The 27,209-nt window shown below is 41.0% G+C and overlaps 1 protein-coding gene across 1 annotated transcript; it reads right to left on the bottom strand.

Moving 5' to 3' along the window:
- Positions 1–24,840: 24,840 nt before the first annotated feature.
- Positions 24,841–27,002, bottom strand: LOC140959280 (uncharacterized). The gene is made up of 4 exons (XM_073417152.1): positions 26,950–27,002; positions 26,334–26,616; positions 25,715–25,878; positions 24,841–25,138 (listed from the first exon to the last, which is right to left on the bottom strand). Exons 1-4 carry the CDS (start codon positions 27,000–27,002, stop codon positions 24,841–24,843), a joined length of 798 nt encoding a protein of 265 aa, XP_073273253.1.
- Positions 27,003–27,209: the final 207 nt, after the last annotated feature.

The raw sequence follows: 27,209 nt of genomic DNA, 5'->3' as shown, positions 1-27,209 counted from the left end.
GTATATTCTTTATCCTTGTCAACGATTGGTGTTTCACATTTGATAGAAGATTGCACTTTGTCTGGATTGGTATTTGAGACCGATGGTAAGCCACTGAGATTGTGTGCTATCCAAGTCGAACCAGAGCTGATATTGAGAATTAAAGAAGCTCAGAAAGTCTATCAAAATGTTCAGAACTCGATTTTTATGATCAGAGCAGGACATCAATCCGAGTATCAGGTTCGTGGCAGTGTCTTATATGTGAATAATCATCTTGTTGTACCAGATGTTTCAGATTTGAAACAACAGATATTGTCAGAAGCACACTGTAGTCGATTCAGTATTCATCCTGGTGGTAGAAAGATGTATACCGATTTGAAAAGACAGTTCTGGTTGAAACAGATGAAAGCAGATATTGCAGAGTTTGTAGCCAGATGTCTGAATCGCAAACGGGTGAAAGCCGAAAGAAAGAAACCAGGAGGTTTGTTACATAGCTTGTCTATTCCTGAGTGGAAATGGGATCACATTTCTATGGATTTTGTGACGAAGCTACCATGTTCGTCCAGAGGTTATGATGCGATTTGGGTCGTGAGTGACAGATTGACCAAATCAGCATGTTTTATTCCGTACAGGATGACGTACCGACATGACCAGATGGCAGAGATCTATGTCAGAGAAGTGGTCAGATTGCATGGAGTGCCGAAGTCGATTGTATAAGACCGTGATCCTCGGTTTATTTCACACTTTTGGCACAGTTTGCAACAGGCTCTCGGTACGAAGTTACATCTGAGTACCGCATATCATCTTCAGACGGATGGTCAGTCAGAGCGGACAATCCAGACACTGGAGGATATGCTGAGAGCGGTAGTGCTAGATTTTGACACTAGTTGGCAATATGCTTTGCCACTTTGTGAGTTTTCGTACAACAACAGCTATCAGACGAGTATAGAGATGGCACCGTTTGAAGCGTTGTACGGTAAAAAGTGCAGATCCCCTCTGTATTTGGAAGATATTTCTGAGGTACCTGAGATTGGGCCTGACATGATCCGAGATATGACAGAGAAGGTGAAGATGATTCGACAGAGAATAAGAATAGCTCAAGATAGACAAGCCAAATATGCCAATGTGCGACGTAGACCGTTGGTATTTGAGGCAGGAGACAGATTATTTTTGAAGATTTCACCTTTTAGAGGCGTTGTCAGATTTGGCAAGAAAGGGAAATTGTCGCTACGATATATTGGGCCTTATGAGATTCTCGAGAAGATAGGAGATCGCGCCTATCGACTCTCATTACCGCCTTCTTTATCTGGAATACATGATGTCTTTCATGTATCTTTATTGCGGAAGTACATTTCCGATGCTTCACATATTCTTCAGCCAGACGAGGCCGAACTTGATGAAACTCTGAGTTATTTTGAGAAGCCGATCCAGATTCTTGATCGTAAAGAAAAACAGCTCAGAACCAAAACTATTCCTCTTGTGAAGGTTCAGTGGAGTCGTCATGGCATTGAAGAAGCTACCTGGGAGACTGAAGCAGACATGAGACAGAAATTCCTAGAGTTATTCCATTGATGTGAGTTTCCTGTTTAGCTTCTGTTATACATTTCTTGTCTGATATGATTTGATTGCCTATGATTTCGGGGACGAAATCGTATCTTAGAGGGGGAGAAATGTAATGCCCCAGATTTTTATTATGTTAATCGGAGATTAATGATTATGACTTGATGTGATTATAGAAGGACCACTCCGAGACACTATTTGAGATAGCGTGTGATACGTGATGTGCGAGGACAGAACACCTCGTGCATATGCGCGACACAAGGCGCGCATATGCCCGAGGCAGGCAGAGAACCTCGCGCATATGCGCTAGGAGAGGGCGCGCATATGCGCGAGCTGGTGGACTTGACTTATGCCGAGACAGTAGGTCTCGCACATATGCGCGAGAAGAGGGCGCGCATATGCGCGCGCAGCTGAGAAGCCAAGACGCCGAGACAGAGAGTCTCGCGCATATGCGCCGTTATTGGACGCACATATGCGCGAGGCATGCTGAACAGAAAATCGACACTTGTCTTTGCCATGTTGTTGGACGTATATAATTTGTAATTCTCCTTCATTCCCATCAGAAGACACCGAGAGTTTAGGTAGAAATCCCTCAAAGCTTGAAGTGTGTTTCGAATTGTGATTTTGTGAGATCCGCCCGTCTGATTTTCACTCCGAATACATTTCCGTGCTCCTCTCTACAAAGGCTTCGACAAGACGTAAGTTTTCTTATTTTTTGATATGATTTGAAAATATGATATTGAAAGAATCAGATAGGATTGATATATGGTGTTCTTGAGATATTAGACGTCGTATAATTGAAACCATATTGAAGAACGGATACCGTATGGAATTGTTATCATTTTCAGATTGAATTTGATTGACATTATACAGATTTGGTATCAGATTGAGTTTGTTGATTGATTATGGATTATGATTTGTATATGTTGTTATTGTATTGCTGGGTATATTGAGATTGTATAGTTATGCCGTCGAAACAGAATTAGATTGAGTCCTAATCATATCAAGAATTGGTTGAGTTGTATATTGATATTGTACTCCTTGATATTGTCATTGCCAGATTGAGTATTGACAAGCTTCGAATTCGAGACTTCGACTTCATCAGATTGACAAAAAAAAGGTATAAATCAACGTTGAACCGAGAGGATATAACTCGAGTTAGATCTGACTTGAGTTTCCCTAAATTACATACTTATTTGATTGCATTGATGTTTGCAAGTTATGAGATTGATATGCTGAGTCTATTGAGTTATAGCAAAGCAGGTATTGAGTCAGGGCGGAGGTGCCTAGTCAATGGCGGAGGTGCCAAGTCTTTGGCGGATATGCCAAGACACTGGATGCTTGGTTTATATCGATGTTGCGTTGGAGCGGATCGGCTTCTATTGCGAAGATTCGATATCTTATGCCAATGTCCAGGAATCGGGATCCCTAGATTAGAAATGAGTGGAGTCTGAGATGTTGAGTTACGAGTTTATTTACAGTTGTATATTGATTCATGTCTTTCAGATGATGATACATGTTATTGATATCTGTTGCATGCTTTTATATCGATTCATATGATTGCATGTACACATTGTTTATACTGAGAATATTATTCTCACCGGAGTTATCCGACTGTTGTTGTGTCTGTATGTGTGCATGACAACAGGTGGGACAGGATCAGGGTCAAGAAGAGGAAGAGAGAACAAGATTGGCGTGGAGATTCGGACCCAGCAGTAGAATAGGTTTCATCACTTGATATGTAGTTGTTGAACCCTAGTTTGATATGGATCTATGTTGTACAAGACTTGTACTTTTAACTTATGATATGTATATCAGATTGATTATATTATGTTCCGCACGGTATTTTAAAAAAAAAATTTAGACCCCAGTGATTTAATTGATCCAATTATTCCCAAGAATGATTAAGAAATGAATTAACGTCCGGGTCCCCACATTTTTATTAAAAACACTTAATATATAAATAATTGTTAGAGTACGTGTCCAACAAATCAACTTGCTACTTGAATTTTATTAACTCAAATATAAACCAATTTTATTTTAATAATATTTTACAGATTTTAACCATTTATGACATTTACTATATCTGTATATCCATAAAAACTGCATAAATAAGATTTTTAGTATACTTAAGTACCATGAGGTCATTTCGCAAGGTTGATCATAAAATTCATCATACGTGTATTGTATATTCTATAGATGAGTGATCGTGGGATGATTACTTAACAACCATCCATCAAAATTTCCAAGCGGTTATTGGTTATTAAGTGGAATAGTTTGAGGTTATAGTTGTACATCATTAGTCGTTAAACCCGGGACAACATGGAAACTCTACATACTAGTACTGCTCTTTTTCTCGTTTACCGACTCCAAGAGGGTCATTAGGTGGCGAGGTTGGGTGTACTCCCAAAATATATAGAAGTCAATACATTGTAGTCGGAAATTTATCGCTCACCTGAGGGTGTGGATATCTTATATAATCTGATGAGGTAATTGTGCAAGGAATCTCTGGCCAAAGTAAGATATTTTTTTTAAGGAAGGAGGTTCTCTAATAGCACATCTGAAGCCATTATTATTACTCAAAGTTTCTTTGCATTGTTATCGAATACGTTTGCAACTCTCGTTATACAAATGTTTACGGATTCGAAGGGGTATACGAGTGAAGGGACCGCACTGTACAATAACCATAATATATTGGTTCTTGTAGGTACTATTAGTGATACAAAGGGGATCACTGGTCGATGATAATAGACGTTCGCAATCTTGATTTTGATGTTAACAAAACTTTTTATTTGTTTCTAATGAATTTACCTAATTGCGCAAAAACTGGAACTGATCATGATTCGAACAGATCAGTTATCGAGCCAAAACTGAAGCTATCGAGACACAAACTAAAAGCACCAACTGATCGCCCAAACTAAATCAGTTCAACTGATATATCAAAGACAAGTTCAACTGATTGACCAACTGATAGGCAGTTCAGCAGAAGACCTTCAGAAGCCCGCCAGCTGATGAAGAGCTCAATTGATGAAGAGTCCAATTGACCAGCTCAACTGAAGCAGCGAAGTCAGTTCAGCTGACGAGCCAACTGATTTCACCGAACCAGTTCAGAACATCTGTTAAGAATCAATAAGTTTACAGAACACGACAAGCTTATTCAATGAATCCAGCTGTGCGCATTAAGGAAAAGTTTTTGTCCAGTCAAAAGACAATAATGGACGTTGCATTAGAGCTTAAAGATAAAATGTTTCAGAATGACTGTCGAAAAGTACAAACACATTTCGAGGAACGAATTCAAATAGCAACGAACATATTTGATGAGTCTTGGTGTACGGTCTCCATGCCTCTATAAATACCAAACCAAGATCATCAATATAAAGGCATGAAAATATAGACATGTGCGAAAAACAAGAGAGAAGAAGAAGGTCACGCTCAACTCTTATCAGCTTACAAGAAGCAATCAGCTCAGATTTGAGAGAACACTTAAAAGTGTCATTAGCTAAGTTTAGGAGCATTTTTCTCTTAGTGTGTGAGAACACTTTCGTGTTATATTCATATATCAGTTCTCGCACAAACGCACACACAATCACTCACATATACAGAAAATCGAGTATAATGATAAGTTGAGTGAGTCTTGCACAAAGACGTAAAACTTGTGTATGTAGTCTTTGACACATAGATGTAAAACAAGTGTTGGCTGGAAGGTGTTGTCTTCAGTCTAGGCTAGGAGTTTAGTTGGACAGTAGGGTAAGTCCTAAGCTGAATGGGTTTATACAAGGCATTGTATAAATCAAAGTCTTATAGTAGATCCTACCCGAGGTGATAGAAGGGGTGACGTAGAAGCAGTTGAAGTCTCCAAACATCCATAAACATATCTTGTGTACTTAACTGTTTAAATATTGTTTTCAAACTGATTTGATCAGTTCGATTTGTTATCAGTTCAGTTTTCACCATAACTGAACTGATACAAGCTAGAACCGATATCCATATTTCAGTTATTCAGTTTACACAAGTTAAAATGCTTTCAAATTAGTCAGCTTTTTTAACGAATGATTACTTCGAATATTTTCCGCTTGGTTTAAACACCAAACTCGATTTAATTCATCGGTATTTAGATTCTAAGAACACGAGCTATTAAAGCTCATTGAGAATATTGTGTTTGAATCACCTTCGCAGGTGTTAGAATCTATCCATCACACTAAAGGACAAGTGTTTTTTGGAATCACCTGAGTAGAGTGAACCCACGGTTAGCTGTATTTCTGAACCATTGAGGGTTACACATGTAGTCTATTCTGTATTCGTGTTGAGAAATCAAATTCAATGAGTTGAATTTGACAACTGTAGTTTGATAGGGATCAAACATATTGCTTATAAAAGAGTTTATGTGTAGATTCTATTATTGTAAGTTTTGGAAGTTAACGTAACTACTAATTTTGTGAGGAAAATAGAACTCTATATTTTAGGGAAGCAGTTCAAAAATTGGCTGTTGTCAAAAATGAATCAGTCAAAAAATTATTTTCGAAATTTTCAGTTTTCATTATAATCACGAGATTTATAGCCTCGTCACATCAGCATTGTATGATCATCGATCGTGATTATAATGAAGCCACAATTAATTAGTAACTGAATTTATAATTTACTAACTAAATAATAATTAGTAGTATTTGAATACTAAGTCAAAATATCTTGGATTATTCTAATGGTCTAGAGTATATGAGTTGATGATTAATTAATTATCATATCTCGTAGTATTTATTCAAAAGTTGAAAATATACACATGATAAAATAAATGATAAATGAAGAGTCTGGATATCATGGTGATTCATAATCTATGAGCACTAGTAGGAATTTATTATTAAAAGTCAATAAAAATAGATTTTGGGTAGGTTTTGTTGACAAGAGGCTAGACAACACAATCTCTCAACTCTCTCTCTCTGTCTTCTCCTTAAGAAACTCTACCACCACGCATATTGAACAATTGATTAGCCAAGATCCTCCAACAGCTATCATATGCTGGAAATGCCCCACTGCCTATCGTCGTACACCATTTCCGGAGTTGTGAAATTCCGTCGTTCCAATCTCGACAAAACTTCGAATAGATCTCTAATCCGATCTATATGATGGACGCAATATTCAATTGTGGACCGGATTGAGAGATTAAAGAATGGTGGTTGATCCAATTAATTGTTCGTAGAGAGTTACAAAAAGAGTTATTACTGCCTAAACATCGAGATAGTTGGAGCCAACATTTATAAAAAAAATGTAAATTAAACTTAACACTCTATGTATGATTTTAAATCATACTACGCCAAAGGAAAATTTTGAACGTCAAAACGAAGAAATTTTAAACCTCCGTGAAAATGGTACTCCGACAGTTGTATCAGAGCTTAAGTTCTTTGTATCATATGTGATAGGATCAGTTGGTAGGTCAAAGAGTGTTTAGAAGGGGGTTGAATAAACACTCACAAATTTAATATCTTTTCGAATAATGATTCAGTTTAGTGATAAACTGAACTCAGGAATCTTGCTAGTCAATATCAATCAGTTAACTAATGAAAGTGCGGAAATAAACTGACTGACAAATAGAATAAAACAGAAAATTTGAGACACAAGTTTTATGGATGTTCGGAGATTTCAATCACTCCTACGTCACCCCTTCTATCTAGATGATATGAAATTCACTAAAAGACTTTGATCAATACAAGGATTGTACAGACCCACTTCAGTTTTGAACTTAACAATATCAAACTGAAACTCTTATTTTCGATATAGTTTACAATACTCTACTGAACTGAAACTACTTAGCACAACTGATCTTCTACAAGATTGATTAACACAACAGTAAGTGTTTGTTCTTGCAAGCTCGAAGTATAGCCTTGAAAGCTATTGATATTAACAATAAGCATGAGATTTTAAATCCTTTGAATGTGAATAGAAAGCTTGTGAAGAGATTTCAGCAGAATAATAACTCGGTTGAATGAATAGTTATTTTCTCAGCTGCTTTCCTCGACTATTTATAGGCTTTGGTTCCAACGGTAACAATGAATATGATTTGAAACTTTATATCCGTTGATAGCCACGTCAACATTCATCTGACAGTTGTACACTGTAGCGTTTCTGAAATGCGGCATTTCTGCTGCTCTTTGTACAATCCGTCGGTGGTTGGGATATGTCCTTTTCACTGATGACGTGTACTCTTTTTAGCCGATAGGATAAGCTGATAGCTCTCAACTGATTGTAATGTAACTGATCCGTTTCAATCGACTACACTCTTCAGTTAGCTTAGATCAGTTGACGTTGATTTTCTACTCACTAATCTTCAGTTTAGGCATTCGATAGTTTGCGTAATGTAGATCAGTTTTTTTCAGTCTTGTTGATCAGTTGCTCAATAATTTAACATTTAGTTTGTCAAACTCCGAAATTAAGTTTCCAACAATATGATTCATTGTTTATTGTTTTAAATTGTATCGAGTATTATTATTATTTGTAATTGTTTAAAAAACAATTCGGAAAATTGCATCGCATAGAAAATTAAATATTTAGGAAAAAATAAATTTTGACGCTACCAATGATTGTTTCAGATAGCAAAATATGGTCAACTCTGCTCATAGCTGATCAGTGCAGAATTTGAAAAAAAAAATTATTTCGTGCAGGGTAGTGTACTACCCTACGTGATCGGGCAGCTCTTGACAATTCGAGCAGTGGGCAGGCGACAAAGAAAGGTGCCCGAGATGGTCTCAGGCAGCCCTTCCTTGCACGGGCTCTAATTGTTTTTGAAACGTCTACCACTTAACATAATGCTAGAAAATTATTTTTTTAAAAAAAAACTAAATCTTGGAATACACATTTATCTCAAAAAATATATTTATATAGGCTTGCATGCAATATCTACCTTCAATCACATGATCTAAAAATAACAGGTATTCAACAACTGAGTAAACTATTTCAACTTAAAAGAAATCAAATAAACCACATGCAAGTCCTGTCAAACCATAAACATATAAATAATAAAATGTAAGATGATGTCCATGATCTCTCCTATCTAATAAACGTGATGTGCGGAAAAATATAGTCCTCGGGTTAGCGTGCGCATATCCAGTCCCGCCAACTCAGTCTTTGGTGCTTCCAATCACCTCATCAATATGCTCACCAGCATCATTTACGTCTAGTGAGTCTGTAGACTCAACACACCAAAATTGTTATAGCAAATACATATATGTAACATGCAACAGTGAAAAAGTACGATATTTAAAATAAACTTCATGATCTTAAAAGCGTGAACTTAATCTATCGTGTCAAATCATAACGTGTCAAAACATAACTCAACATTTCATCATATATATGTTCATTTTCTTTATTTGAATTTCGTTATTTTGTTGTGACTTTCGTATCATCGTATTAGTCGATGGATCCATCTACGTATAACTGCGGTACCCGGTGGTGGGGACATCAGCGACAGTATTGCCCATCCACTGAGCCTTGGCCTTACATGTCATCATATTAGTATCATCGTATTTAGTCACAACCAACTCCATTCCTTCAAAAACATATCATCATATTCATCATTTATAAAAATCATACATATACGTAAATTTTTCTTAAAATCAAGCATGCAACGTGATTTTCATATTTCCATAAAAGGCCATGTTCATTATAGCATATACATTAAAAACGTGTGATTTTGTGATCAGGGTGCCGCCAGGACTGCTAACTCGACCTAGTTGCAAAATGACTGTTTTACCTCTGGAAACCCTAATTAACCATTTTACCCCTGGACATCAAGATTTCGACCTGAAGCCAAATAAACTACTAAAAACAACTCAAAACATATTTATAATTGTTTCTTAAACGTAAAATCGAGCCCGTTTCATAATTTATACGATTCGTTTTAAAACTTGGACTGGGGTCCAAGTTTTAACTCGAATCAACCTGAAAGTTAACCAAATTTCTCTCAACTTAAACCACGACTTCAACCTACATGACCAGCTCCTAAACCACTTGTTCCAGACCCTATAGGACCTACGAACAACGCCTGAAAGTTGCTGGAATCTTTCTGCGCACCTACCACGAAACCCTAGTATTGCACTTGTAGAGGCCTAAAAATCCGTACTTGAAAATTTGCGGAAAATTTAAAATTTTTCTTTTAAATAATTAAAAATTGCCTCATTCATAATTGAACTGATAAATAAAGTTTGATGTTCAAAGTAGCAGCGGAAGATATTAACATCTTTGCGTAATAACAGAAAAAGTTTATCCAACGATATAAAAAATCTTTGAACAATAAAAATAATAATCAATGCTGAACTGAGGTCATCGGGTCCTACTACTGCCGACTCGAGCTGGCTCACTGGTCCCCGCCCTCGATCACGACATCATCACCACCTACAACAATCAAGTCTAGTGAGTCTAAAGACTCAACATGCATATATCGTAAATAACAAGTAAATAAATAATAAGCTTGCATGCAAGTGAGAATATCATATCATGAGGCATAATGTAAAAATAACGTGTCATGGTTAATTTTAATACGTGCATATCTGAACTGAACATATCATGGAGAAATGTTTGCTCCTTGGAGCCCTGTCATGAAATAACTTGTAATAAATTTTCTGGTAAGATTATGGTCTACACAAGTGGTCCCTGAACTGAACTGAACTGAGCTGACCGGTAACTGGCGACCGGATGAAACGGAACTGACCGGTAACTGGCGACCGGACCGGTAACTGGCGACCGGGTTTAATAATGGTTGTCTGATAAGACTAATGCCACAGTATACTGGGTGAAACAACTGAACTGACCGGTAACTGACGACCGGACCGGTAACTGGCGACCGGATTTAATCATGATAGTAAAGTGACCACAAGCAATATCGCATAAATCTCAAAATTTGTATTTTTGCACGTAATATAATTAATTAACATAATTAAATATCTTGTCATAATTTTACTGAATGGATTGGATCGCTCCCAGGCTCGCTGCAACCTAAATATGCCATGAAGAATATGCAATACTTTTAAAATGTACAACTATGCAATTAAACCCGAAAGTGCGACAATTACGTCCAACGACTCCGTATTTAATCATGACCCCGAACCAACACTGAACTAACATGTAGTCATGATTAAAATACGCCCAAAATGATGAAATAATGCTCCAAAAATGGTTAGGGTCGAAATCTAGGTGAAATGGAGGCCAAAACACGAAACGCTCTTTTGAGAGTCAAATTGGCACATCGCACCGTAAATTCTTGTACGACCTCAAAAATGATCCGAATCACAAAGGGCAAAAAACATGACCTTCCTAACTTGATGAGGCATTGTCCAGTCCAAGGCCATAGGCTAAAAGCCAACCGAGAACTTGAACGAGCCACTGAACCATCACAGCAAGTTGCTGTCCAAAAATACACCAGCTGTGCTTTGGTTTCTTACGTTGATTGCGAGGCTAATGGCCATTGGGGCTTGAACCACCGACCAAAACCTCTTACCAACATCCCAAGGAATGATTTGAACCATGGCTAAGGGCCCTAGGCCAGCCACAATTCGAAATATTCCAGCAAACATCAGAAAAGTTTCACCCGAGAGCACCCTACATGCGTGTGTGGGGTTGTGTTTCGTTTGCTGTCTCGTGTCGTTCCAGTGGCCATTTGATTGACCATGGCACGATCTAGACATCCGGGGGCATGGTATGAACCGTGGCTAAGGGCCATAGGCCAACCAAGATCCATACCATTCCCCAACAATCGAAACACAAGTGCTGTCAAAAACGAGAAAGCCGAAGGGGTGCTGGGCTGTTCTTGGGTATTTTGTAAAACCCGTTTCACCATGGACCAAGCCACCAAAAGGGCAACTTAGTCACGTCTTAGACATGCTAGGGGAGTGATCTAACCATGGCTATAGGCTTTGTAGTAGTCATGATCAGATTTATATCCCTAATGACAGCAACCTCAGATTTTCGAAAACACAAATGGACCAAATGGGGAGTTGCTGTCATTTTCTTGCTTTCCATCGAGCATGGAGTTAAACCAATGGACAAATGTGGTCCTAATGCATCCTTTTACATGTATAGACGTCGCCTTGGGAGCCTGGAATCGAACCAATACCTGAAACTCACAAGACAAAGCAAACCGTGAAACACATCATGAGAGCCGAAAATCTGTAATGCTGTTTTCTGAAAAATTGATTGAAGTATTTCGGTTTTGGCTATCAAACATGATCATGCAATGTTAAATAATGATAATAGGCCTTGATTGAAGAGACAAGGCAGAATATATGCATGCCTGGTTTCGTTTGAAAGAAAACGAAAGAATGAGACGATACGGCGCGGAGGAGGTGAAGCGCTTTTGCTACCTTGTTTGCTACTGATTTTTCTCTCTTGTTTTTCCCCTAGCACCTCACGATTTTTAACTCAATATAGGCTCTGAAATCTCTCAGATTTCGGTGATGGGGAGGGGAAGAAATGGTGGTTAGGGGAATGAGGGAGATGGGTGAAAGATATAGGGAAAATGCAAGACCAAGTCTACTCTTTTTGAATTTTAAATTTTGGTTTGATATCAAATATTTGTTGGGTGTTTTGTTAGAGGCAATGACCGAATCCTACATGTTTTACAAGGCTAGGATGTTGGTTATTAATTAATTAATTAAGGGTGATTAAGAATTAAAAGGTTAGCATGCTAAAATAACAAAGAATGGGTCAAAGGGTGAGTTGGCAAGGTATTGCTTAATATTCTAAGGTGGCCGAAATTTATAGATTAAGTGGAGGGGAAATGTTGATTATTTAGTAAATTTATAACCTTTAAAAGCCTTACCTATCTTTTAAATAATTTAGTGAACTAACCTCTCAATTATGGAACTGAAATGAATTAATTTCCAACTCACCTCAAGTTGCTTAAATAATTCTCTAAACCTCCTTTTAACTTAAATTAACTTACTAGCTAGCTAAAATAAATCCTGGGAACGTTTTCTGAATCTTAAATTTTATCTCAAAGCTCTAACTCCAGTCCGGCCTCACTGAATTAACTGAAATGATAAAGTTAAACTACTACGTGAAATAATTAAATTTAAATACTCATGAAATAAAAATCATTTTAATTTAAATATTAGAATTATGCATGGCTTATACGTAGTCTAAGATACGGGCTCTACAATCCTTCCCCCCTTAAAAGAAATTTCGTCCTCGAAATTAAGACTCACCGAATAACTCGGTGTACCGACTCCTCATCTCTGACTCCAACTCCCACGTAGCTTCCTCCTCTGAATGGTTAAACCATTTGACTTTGACTCGCCTAACCAGCTTGTTCCGAAGCTTCTTCTCCTGCCTGTCTAGGATCTGCACTGGTCTCTCCTCATAAGATAGGTTCGGAGTGAGCTGCAACGGCTCAAAGTTCAGGACATGCGAAGGATTTGCCATATACTTCCTCAGCATAGAGACGTGGAACACATTGTGTACTCCGCCAGATTCGCCGGAAGAGCAACACGATAAGCTAGCATCACAACTCTGTCAAGGATCTCGAATGGTCCAATGAATCTCGGACTGAGCTTCCCGTTCTTCCCAAATCGCATGACACCCTTCATAGGTGCCACTTTCACAAAGACATGGTCGCCCACGGCGAACTCTAATTCTCTCCTCCGCTGGTCCGCATAACTCTTCTGTCGACTCTAAGCAGTCCTCATCCTAACCCGGATCTGGGCTACTACATCGACAGTCTGCTGAATAATCTCTGGACCCAGCTCGGCTCTCTCTCCTACCTCATCCCAATGAACAGGAGATCTACACTTGCGACCATACAATGCTTCATACGGAGCCATTCCTATAGACGACTGAAAGCTGTTGTTATAGGTGAACTCCACTAATGGCAAGTTCGACTCCCAACACCCGAAGAAATCGATAACACAAGCACGGAGAAGATCCTCCAAAATCTGAATGACTAGCTCTGACTGCCCATCTGTCTGAGGGTGGAAAGCTGTGCTGAACAGCAACTTCGTACCCATCGTCGAATGCAAACTCTTCCAAAACGAGGAAGTGAATCTGGGTCTCTGTCAGATACGATAGAAACGGGAATACCATGAAGTCTGACTATCTCCCGGATATACAACTCCGCATACTGAACCATGGTGAAAGTCGTCTTAATAGGCAAGAAGTGCGCTGATTTGGTAAGACGATCTACAATCACCCATATAACATTCGATCCACTGGCTGACTTCGGCAATCCGGTCACAAAGTCCATGGTAACATTCTCCCACTTCCACTGGGGAATAGGAAGAGGCTTGAGCAGACCTGCTGGTCTCTGGTGCTCTGCCTTCACTAACTGACAAGTCAGACACTCGGAAACAAACCGTCTGATGTCTTTCTTCATACCAGGCCACCAATACAATAGCTGCAGATCTTTGTACATCTTCGTACTCCCTGGATGAATAGAGTACGGCAACATATCGGCCTCTGATAAGATGTCTGCTCGGATAGAATCACTGCTAGGAACCCATATCCTGTCTCGGTAACTCACTATACCATCACTAACTGAGTACAAAACACTGCCCTTGGCCTCATCTCTCTGCTTCCACTTGGCCAACTGCTCATCTGCTGCCTGACCACTGCGAATATGGTCAAGAATGGAAGACTGAATTGTCAAGGTAGATAGACGGGGAACTCTACCTCGAGGATAAGTCTCAAGATCAAACCTCTGCATCTCAGACTGAAGAGGTCTCGAAACTGCCAAATGAGCCATCACTGCAACTTTTCTGCTCAGTGCATCTGCAACTACATTAGCCTTACCCGGGTGGTAGCTAATGTCACAATCGTAGTCTTTCACGAGCTCCAACCAACGTCTCTGACGCATGTTCAGCTCCTTCGGCGTAAAGAAATACTTGAGGCGCTTGTGGTCGGTAAAGATCTGGCACTTCTCCCCGTATAAATAATGCCTACAGATCTTCAAAGCAAAAAAAACGGCTGCCAACTCTAGATCATGGGTAGGGTAATTCTTCTCATGAGTCTTCAACTGATGAGAAGCATATGCTATCACCTTCCTATGCTGCATCAATACTGCGCCGAGACCGAGCTTCGAAGCATCAGTGTACAAGACAAACTCACCGGGCCCTGATGGCATGGCCAAAACTGGTGCTGAGATAAGAGCTTGCTTCAAAGTATTGAAGCTCTTCTGACAATCATCACTCCACACAAATTTCACATTCTTCTTTGTCAGTGCTGTGAGTGGAACGACAATAGAGGAGATTCCCTTAATGAATTTCCGATAGTATCCTGCTAGCCCAAGAAAACTGCTGATCTCAGATGCATTCTGCGGCACAACCCAGTCTCTGACTGTTGCGACTTTTGCTGGATCTACCTCAATACCACTGCTAGAAACAATGTGGCCTAAGAACGCCACCTTCTCCAACCAGAATTCGCATTTACTGAACTTTGCGAATAATTTGTGCTTCTGCAATGTCTGCAACACTATGGTCAGATGTGTGCTATGATCCTCCTGATTCTTCGAGTAGACGAGAATGTCGTCTATGAATACTATCACAAACTGGTCAAGATACGGCTGAAATACGCGATTCATGAGATCCATGAAGATCGCTGGCGCATTCGTCAAACCGAACGGCATCACAAGGACCTCGTAGTGGCCATAATGAGTCCTGAAAGCTGTCTTCGAAACATCGGCGTCTCTCACCCTCAACTGGTGATAAACTTAACGCAAATCTATCTTGGAGAAAATTGAAGCTCCCTGCAACTGGTCAAACAGATCCTCAATCCTCGGAATTGGGTATTTATTCTTCACTGTAACCCTGTTCAACTCACGGTAGTCAATACAAAGCCTCATCGAGCCATCCTTCTTCTTAACAAACAAGACTGGCGCGCCCCAAGGTGAGAAACTCGGGCGGATGAACTCCTTGTCAAGAAGTTCCTGAATCTGCTTCTTCAGTTCTGCCATCTCTGTCGGTGCTAGTCGGTACGGTGCTTTGGCTATCGGAGCCGTACCTGGCATAAGCTCAATAGAAAACTCCACCTCTCGCTCGGGTGGCATACCATAGACATCCTCAGGAAAAACGTCTAGAAACTCTTTGATGATCGGAACATCTGTGGCTGACTGACTGGGTGCCTCGGGGACAAATATAAAAGTTGCTAAAAATGCCCGACACCCTCTATGCATGAGCTTCCTAGCCTGAACATAAGGTATAATGCGCGGTAAAGGAAAGTACCTGTCCGGCTCGAATAAGAACTGCGTCATTCCAGGCGGTCGTACTAGAACAGATCTCAGCTAAAAGTTAATCAAAACTCTGTTCTGCAATAGCCAGTCCATCCCTAGGATGATGTCAAACTCTGGCATCGGCAACACTATAAGATCCACATATACAAGATTTCCATGCAGCTCAAGGTCTATGTCTCGGATCACATTGGTAGCTGCCATCTCCTCGCTCGACGGCAATACTACTGAATAGGCTACATCTAGCCCAACGGTCTTGACCTTGACCTCCGAAATAAATGAGTGAGTGGCCCATGAATCTATCAAGGCCTTCGTAGCGGAACCAGATATAAAAATCCTCCCTGAAAGATCGGAACTCTAAGTTGAACCCAATAGTTACAAGAATCAAACTTATAGATATGCAAAGGCCAGAGTTCTTCTATCCTAATTCCCGAAAATAATACTGAGTAGAGCATGCAATCCTATCACAATTCTAAGTTCAAAAAAATATTAACCTAGATTCCCAAAACATCGAATTTCAAATATAACTCAAAGCGTTAAGATACCTGTTATAAGCAAGGTTTCTGGGTTCGTCTTCGTAGCATGGAGAGCGAAAACTCTGCCTTGGGTAGGCAGATTCCTCTGAGCGCACTGCAGAAGTAAGTAGTCTGGACTACCACACTTATAACACTTTCCCGAACAAAACATACATGCTCCAGGATGGCGGCGTGAGCATTTAGGACAGATCGGATGCTCAGTAGGCTTAGGGGCTGTGCGTCCCCGCTGCTGCTGCTGGTGGCCTCTGTTTCTGGGCGGGCCATGGAAAGGCCTCTTATTCTGCTCCTGATGCTGCTGAGGAGGAGGGCGGTGTGGTACCTGGACGTGTCGCTTACCCAAGAGATCCCTCTCAATGTCAATTAGATCTTGCTCTGCGGCAAGAGCTCTAGAAACGACAACTTCAAAAGTAGTAGGGCCAGCAACCCTAACATCGCGGCGTAAGATCGGCCGCAGTCCATCAAGAAAGTGCCTCAGCTTGGCACCCGCATCATTCGCAATCAAGGGCACAAAGTGACAGCCCCTCTCAAACTTACGGATGAATTCCGTAACAGTCAGCTCTCCCTGCCTCAAGGTCATAAACTCCCTGGTCAAACGCGAACGCACCTCATCAGTAAAATATTTGGAGTAAAATACCTCCGTGAAGCGTGTCCAGCTCAGAGTAGCCAAGTTCAGGGCTACTGACGCTCCTTCCCACCATAAGCGGGCATCCCCTCCGAATAGGTAGCTGGCACATCGGACTCTGTTTGTGTCTCCAAGCTCCATGAACTTGAAGATAACCTCAAGGGACTTGATCCAGCCCTCGGCAATCATGGGGTCTATCGTCCTTGAAAACTCCTTAGGACGCATCTTCATGAATCTCTCGTAGACAGCCTCAGGCCCTGTCGGCCTGGTCGCCACATCATTGTTCCCCGCAAACTGTGCGAAGAACTGAGTCATCCCAGCTAGCATCTGGGCATTCATATTTGGTGGAGGGGGTGGAGGTCCGTTCCTCTCCTGTCTCTGCTCCTCCTCATGACGAGGCTCATCATCACCTCTCGGGCGTCCAACTTGGCGTCTAGGAGGCATACTGTTCCATATATAACCCATACGTAACCAACATGCATAATTCCATAATTTGTTTAAATGTAAATAAATACTGAACGATCAAAATCTAAACGTAAAAATACTTCATGAGAACATGAAGTTAAAATAATTCCGGCTTTAAATAAAATGCATGAATGTAAAACTTACAGACCGAAGACGTGACTTCATGAGCTTGTCGAGGTCGGTAGTAGTGCAACCCTTTACAAAATCATTGCTCTGATACCAGCTGTAGAGGCCTAAAAATCCGTACTTGAAAATTTGCGGAAAATTTAAAATTTTTCTTTTAAATAATTAAAAATTGCCTCATTCATAATTGAACTGATAAATAAAGTTTGATGTTCAAAGTAGCAGCGGAAGAAATTAACATCTTTGCGAAAGAACAGAAAAAGTTTATCCAACGATATAAAAAATGTTTGAACAATAAAAATAATAATCAATGTTGAACTGAGGTCATCGGGTCCTACTACTGCCGACTCGAGCTGGTTCACTGGTCCCTGCCCTCAATCCCGACATCATCAGCACCTACAACAATCAAGTCTAGTGAGTCTAAAGACTCAACATGCATATATCGTAAATAACAAGTAAATAAATAATAAGCTTGCATGCAAGTGAGAATATCATATCATGAGGCATAATGTAAAAATAACGTGTCATGGTTAATTTTAATACGTGCATATCTGAACTGAACATATCATGGAGAAAATGTTTGCTCCTTGGAGCCCTTTCATGAAATAACTTGTAATAAATTTTTGGTGAGATTATGGTCTACACAAGTGGTCCCTGAACTGAACTGAACTGAACTGAGCTGACCGGTAACTGGCGACCGGATGAAACGGAACTGACCGGTAACTGGCGACTGGAGGGGTAACTGGCGACCGGGTTTAATAATGGTTGTCTGATCAGACTAATGCCACAGTATACTGGGTGAAACAACTGAACTGACCGGTAACTGACGACCGGACCGGTAACTGGCGACCGGATTTAATCATGATAGTAGAGTGACCACAAGCAATATCGCATAAATCTCAGAATTTGTATTTTTGCACGTAATATAATTAATTAACATAATTAAATATCCTGTCATAATTTTACTGAATGGATTGGATCGCTCCTCGGCTCGCTGCAAGCTAAATATTCCATGAAGAATATGCAATAGTTTTAAAATGTACAACTATGCAATTAAACCCGAAAGTGCGACAATTACGTCCAACGACTCCGTATTTAATCATGACCCAGAACCAACCCGAACCAACACTGAACTAACATGTAGTCATGATTAAAATACACCCAAAATTATGAAATAATGCTCCAAAAATGGTGAGGGTCGAAATCTAGGTGAAATGGAGGCCAAAACACGAAACGCTCTTTTGAGAGTCAATTTGGCACATCTCACCGTAAATTCTTGTACGACCTCAAAAATGATCCGAATCACAAACGGCCAAAAACATGACCTTCCTAACTTGATGAGGCATTGTCCAGTCCAAGGCAATAGGCTAAAAGCCAACCGAGAACTCGAACGAGCCACTGAACCGTCACAGCAAGTTGCTGTCCAAAAATACAGCAGCTGTGCTTTGGTTTCTTACGTCGATTGCGAGGCTAATGGCCATTGGGGCTTGAACCACAGACCAAAACCTATTACCAACATCCCAAGGAATGATTTGAACCATGGCTAAGGGCCCTAGGCCAGCCACAATTCGAAATATTCCAGCAAACATCAGAAAAGTTTCACCCGAGGGCACCCTACATGCGTGTGTGGTGTTGTGTTTCGTTTGTTGTCTCGTGTCGTTCCAGGGGCCATTTGATTGACCATGGCACGATCTAGATATCTAGGGGCATGGTATGAACCGTGGCTAAGGGCCATAGGCCAACCAAGATCCATACCATTACACAACAATCGAAACACAAGTGCTGTCAAAAACGAGAAAGCCGAAGGGGTGCTGGACTGTTCTTGGGTATTTTGTAAAAACCGTTTCAGCACGGACCAAGCCACCAAAAGGACGACTTAGTCACGTCATAGAAATGCTAGTGGAGTGATCTAACCCTGGCTATAGGCTTTGTAGAAGTCATTGTCAGATTTATATCCCTAATGACAGCAACCTCATATTTTCGAAAACACAAATGGACCAAATGGGGAGTTGCTGTCATTTTCTTGCTTTCCAGCGAGCATGGAGTTAAACCAATGAACAAATGTGGTCCTAATGCATCCTTTTACATGTATAGACGTCGCCTTGGGAGCCTGGAATGGAACCAATACCTAAAACTCACAAGACAAAGCAAACCGTGAAACGCATCATGAGAGCCGAAAATCTGTAATGCTGTTTTCTGAAAAATTCATTGATGTATTTCGGTTTTGGCTATCAAACATGATCATGCAATGTTAAATAATGATAATAGGACTTGATTGCAGAGTCAAGGAAGAATATATGCATGCCTGGTTTCGTTTGAAAGAAAAACGAAAGAATGAGATGATACGGCGCGGAGGAGGTGGAGCGCTTTTGCTACCTTATTTGCTACTGATTTTACTCTCTTGTTTTTCCCCTAGCACCTCACGATTTTTAACTCAATATAGGCTCTGAAATCTCTCAGATTTCAGTGATGGGGAGGGGAAGAAATGGTGGTTAGGGGAATGAGGGAGATGGGTGCAAGATATAGGGAAAATGCAAGACCAAGTCTACTCTTTTTGAATTTTAAATTTTGGTTTGATATCAAATATTTGTTGGGTGTTTTGTTAGAGGCAATGACCGAATCCTACATGTTTTACAAGGCTAGGATGTTGGTTATTAATTAATTAATTAAGGGTGATTAAGAATTAAAAGGTTAGCATGCTAAAATAACAAAGAATGGGTCAAAGGGTGAGTTGGCAAGGTATTGCTTAATATTCTAAGGTGGCCGAAATTTATAGATTAAGTGGAGGGGAAATGTTGATTATTTAGTAAATTTATAACCTTTAAAAGCCTTACCTATCTTTTAAATAATTTAGTGAACTAACCCCTCAATTATGGAACTGAAATGAATTAATTTCCTACTCACCTCAAGTTGCTTAAATAATTCTCTAAACCTCCTTTTAACTTAAATTAACTTACTAGCTAGCTAAAATAAATCCTGGGAACGTTTTCTGAATCTTAAATTTTATCTCAAAGCTCCAACTCCAGTCCGGTCTCACTGAATTAACTGAAATGATAAAGTTAAACTACTACGTAAAATAATTAAATTTAAATACTCATGCAATAAAAATCATTTTAATTTAAATACTAGAATTATGCATGGCTTATACGTAGTCTAAGTTACGGGCTCTACAGCACTAGCCTCGATTTCTCGACTCCATCTGTGAGGCCCGGGGCTGAAGAAGGCGGGGGGTGATCGCCGGTGCCATGTGGTTGCACGGACAATGAGCGGCTCCTGGCGGGCTTCTAGGCGGACGGAATATGAATGAACCGATCCCATACTGGAATGAGAGGGATTCCGAGACTGTTCAATGTAATGGACTATACAGTTGAAGAGGGCTTAAAAGATTTGATATGTACTACTCATACCAATAAGATGCATCTTCTTTTCGGTAGCTCATCGCATAAAAACTCCAAAGTTAAGCGTGATTGACTTGGGACAATTCTGGGATGGGTGACCTCCTGGGAAGTTTCCTAGGGTGCATGTGAGTAAGAATTTAAGCACGCTGGAAAGACTCGTATTGATACAGTGAGGACAGTCGTCAAATCTGGGGCGTTGCAGTTGGTATCAGAGCCGACCTCTCCTAGTACGGTGTGGTTCGAGGACGAACCAAGCGGAAGCTGGTGGGCATGTGAGGCCCGGGGCTGAAGAGCGCGGGGGGTGATCGTCGGTGCCATGAGGTTGCACGGACAATGAGCGGCTCCTGGCAGGCTTCTAGGCAGAGGGAATATGAATGAACCGATCCAACACCGGAATGAGATGGATTCCGAGACTGTTCAATGTAATGGACTATACAGTTGAAAAGTACTTACAAATTTTGATATGTACTACTCATACCAATAAGATGTATCTTCTTTTCGGTAGCTCATCTCATAAAAACTCCATATTTAAGCGTGCTTGAGTTGGAGCAATTCTGGGATGGGTGACCTCCTGGGAAGTTTCCTAGGTTGCGTGTGAGTAAGGATATAAGCACGCTGGAAAGACTCGTATTGGTACAGTGAGGATAGTCGTCGAATCTGAGGCGTTACACCAGCCCAAACCGACGAGGACAAGACCCGAGCCAACCCTTCCTAGCCCACCTCTAGACCATCCTGCAACTACATAACACTAGCCCTCAGCCCCGTGCACGGTGTTTAAGCGCAATCACCTGAGAGCCACCCGAATAAGTCCTAACCGAGACTCCCCTCAAAACAAATCTCTCGACCGGCTCTAAGACCAAGACCAGCAGGATTCGATCCATCCTAGGCCATGGCTCAGACCCACCAGGTTCTGGTCTAAGGCTTGGAACGGCGCTTGCACCGTTGGCTCTCTCGTTTCTTCCATTCTAGCCACCACCGGACCATCCACCAAGATGTGTGACCAACTCTTGCACAACGTGACGACTTCAAAACTCCAGCACCTTGTCACCTTAACCCTCAACAATTTTCAGCCCCCTAAAACCAGCAAATCGGCAGCCCCTTGCATGACAACCAGGAAACGTGAGTTACATATCGAAATATGCATATTTCATGACAACCGATGCATAAACGATACAACAAAAAGATTTAAACACTCTTCATGCAAACGCACACATAACATCGTATATTAGCGTGGATGATGAGAAAAATAAGGATTTATGGCGTGCCTTTGCAAAAAAACGCTCAAAACCTTGGATATCTACGTGTATGACGAGCACCGGAGAGACAGGGAATGAACTTTCTTTAAAAAATTGAACAATTTTCAAGTGGCTGCTGAAGAAACTTTCAAAATGGTGCTGCTGATGTGAAGGAAGGGGCGGCCAAACCAATGGGGAGTAGGGTTAGGGTTTTGAGTGTAGGTTTAATTAAAATACTTAGTGTATAATGGCCCAAGTTAAAATAATTGAGTTTAAAAGGATTTTAGGCCCAATATGAAACAAAATAAACCCATGAAGCTCAATAACACTCTCGAAAAATATTTTTTTTAGGTACGTTTTTGAAATATTGCCCAAACCTTCAAAAAGTTCTCTGACTCGCTGAAATTTGCGTATTTGTTAAAAATATGACCCGATGAGTAAAATACCTCACCAAGGCCCATTTTCGAAAATAACACTTAATTACACCATATATTAAATAATTAAAAATAATTATTTAATAAAAATATTTTTCTTAAATATCTCCGTCTCCATTCCTCGTTCGAGCGCGAAATATAACTTAAAGCCCTAATCCATGAAACTTTAAATAAAACATGAACCAACCCACATATCATGCAATAAAAATGCATCAAATACATAAATATAATTAAACATATTTTAAATAAAAACTCTAGATTGCATACAGTCAGGTTACGTAGTTCGAATTTCCTATACCTTACAATTCTCCCCCCCTTAAACAGAATGTCGTCCTCGAAATTTAAGACATATCGAATAACTCTGGGTAGCGACTCCTCATCTCGGTCTCAGTCTCCCAAGTAGCCTCCTCCTTGGAATGGTTCAGCCACTTGACATTGATCATGTGGATCACCTTGTTCCGGAGCCTCCTCTCCTGCCTATCCAATATCTGAGTGGGTCTCTCCTCGAAAGACAGGTTCGACGTCAACTGCATTGGCTCATAATTCAGTACATGCGAATGGTTCGACATGTACTTTCGCAGCATCGAGACGTGAAAAACATTATGAACTCCAGCTAGATTCGGCGGTAATGTAACTCTGTATGCGAGTGTCCCAACTCTCTCTAAGATCTCGAACGGTCCTATGAATCTAGGGCTGAGCTTGTCCTTCTTTTTAAATTTCATCACACCCTTCATCGGGTGCGAATTTCACAAATACATGATACCCTACTGCGAACTCAAGATCTCTGCGCCTGTGCTCTGCATAACTCTTCTGTTGGCTCTGAGCGGTCTTCATCATGTCTCGGATCTTGACCACTAACTCTTCTGACTGACAATATCCGGTCCCAACTCTTCCCTCTCTCCTACCTCGTCCCAATAAATTGGTGACCTACACTTTCTCCCTTACAATGCCTCATATGGAGCCATACTGATAGATGCATGGTAACTGTTGTTGTACGTGAACTTCAGGAGAGGTAGCTTTGGCTCCCAGCTGCCCTAGAAGTCGATCATGCAAGCTCTGAGTAGGTCTTCCAATATTTGAATCACCCTCCTTGACTGACCGTCGGTCCAAGGATAGAAGGCACTACTAAATAGCATCTTAATACCCAATGCCTGTTGTAGACTCTTCCAGAATGCAGACGTGAACCTCGGATCCCTGTCTGATACGATGGACACCAATCCCATGCAGTTTAACTATCTCTTTGATATACAGCCCATCGTACTGAGTTATGGTGAAAGTCTTCTTGATCGGTAGAAAGTGTGTTGATTTAGTGAGTCGATCAACTATCACCCAAATGACATTATATTCTTCAGCTGTCCTCGGTAGCCCTGTCACAAAGTCCATGGTAATGTTCTCTCATTTCCACTCAGGAATATGGAATGGTCTCAGCTTCCCTGTAGGTCTCTGATGTTCTGCCTTGACCTACTGAAACGTCAAACACTCAAAGACGAAATGCAGAATATCTCACTTCATGCCCGACCACCAATAAAGAGTATGTAGATCTTTATACATCTTCGTACTCCCTGGATGGATAGAGTACGGTATGTTGTAGGCCTCACTCATGATATCGGATCTCAGGGAATAACTGCTAGGAACCCATAGTCGGTCATGATATCTGACTATGTCGTCCTCAACTGTATAGAACCTCAGACCCTTCGACTCATCCCTCTGTCTGCACTTCTGTAACTGCTTGTCAAAAGTCTGCCCCGCTTGAATCCTGTCTCTCAGTGTCGACTGTACTGTCAGGGTAGAAAGACTAGGGGCATCGCCCCTGGCATAAACTAAAAGCTCAAACCTCTTAATCTCTGTCTGTAATGGTCTCTATACTGAAAACTGAGTGATCACTGCATTCTTCCTGCTTAATGCATCCGCAACTACATTAGCCTTACCCAAATGGTAGCTAATGTCACAGTCATAATCATTCACTAGATCCAGCCACCTCCACTGTCTCTTGTTCAGCTCTTTCTGTGTGAAGAAGTACTTCAGGCTCTTGTGATCGATGAAAATCCTGCACTTCTCCCCATACAGATAATGCCTCCAAATCTTTAGGGCGAAGACTACTGCTGCTAGCTCGAGGTCATGAGTCGATAATTCTTCTCATGGACCTTCAATTGTCTGGACGCATAGGCTATAACCCTGTCATGCTACATCAGAACCGCGCCAGAGCCGAGTTTCAAAGCATCTGTATAAAGCAAAAAAATTTCCCTGCCCTGATATTGCCAGAACTGGCGCTGAAGTCAATGTCTGTTTCAGCCTGTCCAAACTCTCCTGACACTCAAATCCCATATGAATTTGGCATTCTTCTTTGTCAAGGCGGTCATAGGCACCACAATAGAAGAGAGGCCATGTATGAACTTCCTGTAATACCAAGCTAGACCCAAGAAGCTGCGGATCTCTGTCACACTCTTCGGCACTGGCCAGTCTCTTACTACCTCAACTTTGCTGGGATCAACCTCTACTCCATCTCTGGATATGATTTGGCTCAAGAATGCCACTCTGTCAAAGCTATAACTCGCATTTACTGAACTTGGCATACAGTCGACAGTCCTACAAAACATGTAGCATTGTCCTCAGATACTAATTGTGCTCCTCTATGCTCTTCGAATAGATCAGGAGGTTGTATATGAAAACTATGACGAACTGATCCAAATACGACTTAAAACGCAATTCGTGAAATACATGAAGATCGTTGGCGCGTTCGTCAGTATTAAGGACATCACCATAAACTCATAGTGCCCATAACGTGTCCTGAAAGTCATCTTATGCACGTTAGGCTCTCTCACCGTCAGCTAGTGGTATCCTGATCGGAGATCTATCTTTGAAAATACTGATGCTCCCTGAAGTTGATCAAATAGATCCTCAATCATGGGCAGTGTATACTTATTCTTAACTGTGACCAGGTTCAGCTCCCTGTAGTCAATGCAAAGCCGCATGCTGTCGACCTTTTTCTTAAAAAACAGTACTGGTGCGCCCCATAGAGAAAAGCTTGGGAGAATGAAACTGTTGGAAACTTAATTTCGCCTGTTTGACAAACCATTTATCTATTGGACTAACTGATCAAGTATTCGAATTATATAGCTTGCCTAACTGAAGTATCGTGTGAGTTATCAAAGGCAATNGAACCTCAGACCCTTCGACTCATCCCTCTGTCTGCACTTCTGTAACTGCTTGTCAAAAGTCTGCCCCGCTTGAATCCTGTCTCTCAGTGTCGACTGTACTGTCAGGGTAGAAAGACTAGGGGCATCGCCCCTGGCATAAACTAAAAGCTCAAACCTCTTAATCTCTGTCTGTAATGGTCTCTATACTGAAAACTGAGTGATCACTGCATTCTTCCTGCTTAATGCATCCGCAACTACATTAGCCTTACCCAAATGGTAGCTAATGTCACAGTCATAATCATTCACTAGATCCAGCCACCTCCACTGTCTCTTGTTCAGCTCTTTCTGTGTGAAGAAGTACTTCAGGCTCTTGTGATCGATGAAAATCCTGCACTTCTCCCCATACAGATAATGCCTCCAAATCTTTAGGGCGAAGACTACTGCTGCTAGCTCGAGGTCATGAGTCGATAATTCTTCTCATGGACCTTCAATTGTCTGGACGCATAGGCTATAACCCTGTCATGCTATATCAGAACCGCGCCAGAGCCGAGTTTCAAAGCATCTGTATAAAGCAAAAAAATTTCCCTGCCCTGATATTGCCAGAACTGGCGCTGAAGTCAATGTCTGTTTCAGCCTGTCCAAACTCTCCTGACACTCAAATCCCATATGAATTTGGCATTCTTCTTTGTCAAGGCGGTCATAGGCACCACAATAGAAGAGAGGCCATGTATGAACTTCCTGTAATACCAAGCTAGACCCAAGAAGCTGCGGATCTCTGTCACACTCTTCGGCACTGGCCAGTCTCTTACTACCTCAACTTTGCTGGGATCAACCTCTACTCCATCTCTGGATATGATTTGGCTCAAGAATGCCACTCTGTCAAAGCTATAACTCGCATTTACTGAACTTGGCATACAGTCGACAGTCCTACAAAACATGTAGCATTGTCCTCAGATACTAATTGTGCTCCTCTATGCTCTTCGAATAGATCAGGAGGTTGTATATGAAAACTATGACGAACTGATCCAAATACGACTTAAAACGCAATTCGTGAAATACATGAAGATCGTTGGCGCGTTCGTCAGTATTAAGGACATCACCATAAACTCATAGTGCCCATAACGTGTCCTGAAAGTCATCTTATGCACGTTAGGCTCTCTCACCGTCAGCTAGTGGTATCCTGATCGGAGATCTATCTTTGAAAATACTGATGCTCCCTGAAGTTGATCAAATAGATCCTCAATCATGGGCAGTGTATACTTATTCTTAACTGTGACCAGGTTCAGCTCCCTGTAGTCAATGCAAAGCCGCATGCTGTCGACCTTTTTCTTAAAAAACAGTACTGGTGCGCCCCATAGAGAAAAGCTTGGGAGAATGAAACTGTTGGAAACTTAATTTCGGCTGTTTGACAAACCATTTATCTATTGGACTAACTGATCAAGTATTCGAATTATATAGCTTGCCTAACTGAAGTATCGTGTGAGTTATCAAAGGCAATCGAATCCAGCTGAACTGAACCT

This window comes from Primulina huaijiensis, chromosome 15 (assembly GCF_012295235.1).
Source record: "Primulina huaijiensis isolate GDHJ02 chromosome 15, ASM1229523v2, whole genome shotgun sequence".
Lineage (NCBI taxonomy): Eukaryota > Viridiplantae > Streptophyta > Magnoliopsida > Lamiales > Gesneriaceae > Primulina > Primulina huaijiensis.
The sequence above is the reverse complement of the archived record's forward strand: the minus strand, read 5'-3'. Positions and strand labels throughout refer to the sequence as shown.

Bases quoted from the DNA above. Each gene is read 5' to 3' on its own strand.
- LOC140959280 (XM_073417152.1), bottom strand. From the start codon at position 27,002: ATGCGGCTTTGCATTGACTACAGGGAGCTGAACCTGGTCACAGTTAAG. The intron at 26,617-26,949 runs GTATACACTGCC...CATGTTTTGTAG, and splicing joins CTGGTCACAGTTAAGAATAA to GACTGTCGACTGTATGCCAA. The intron at 25,879-26,333 runs GTTTGGACAGGC...AGACCATTACAG, and splicing joins GGGATTTGAGTGTCAGGAGA to ACAGAGATTAAGAGGTTTGA.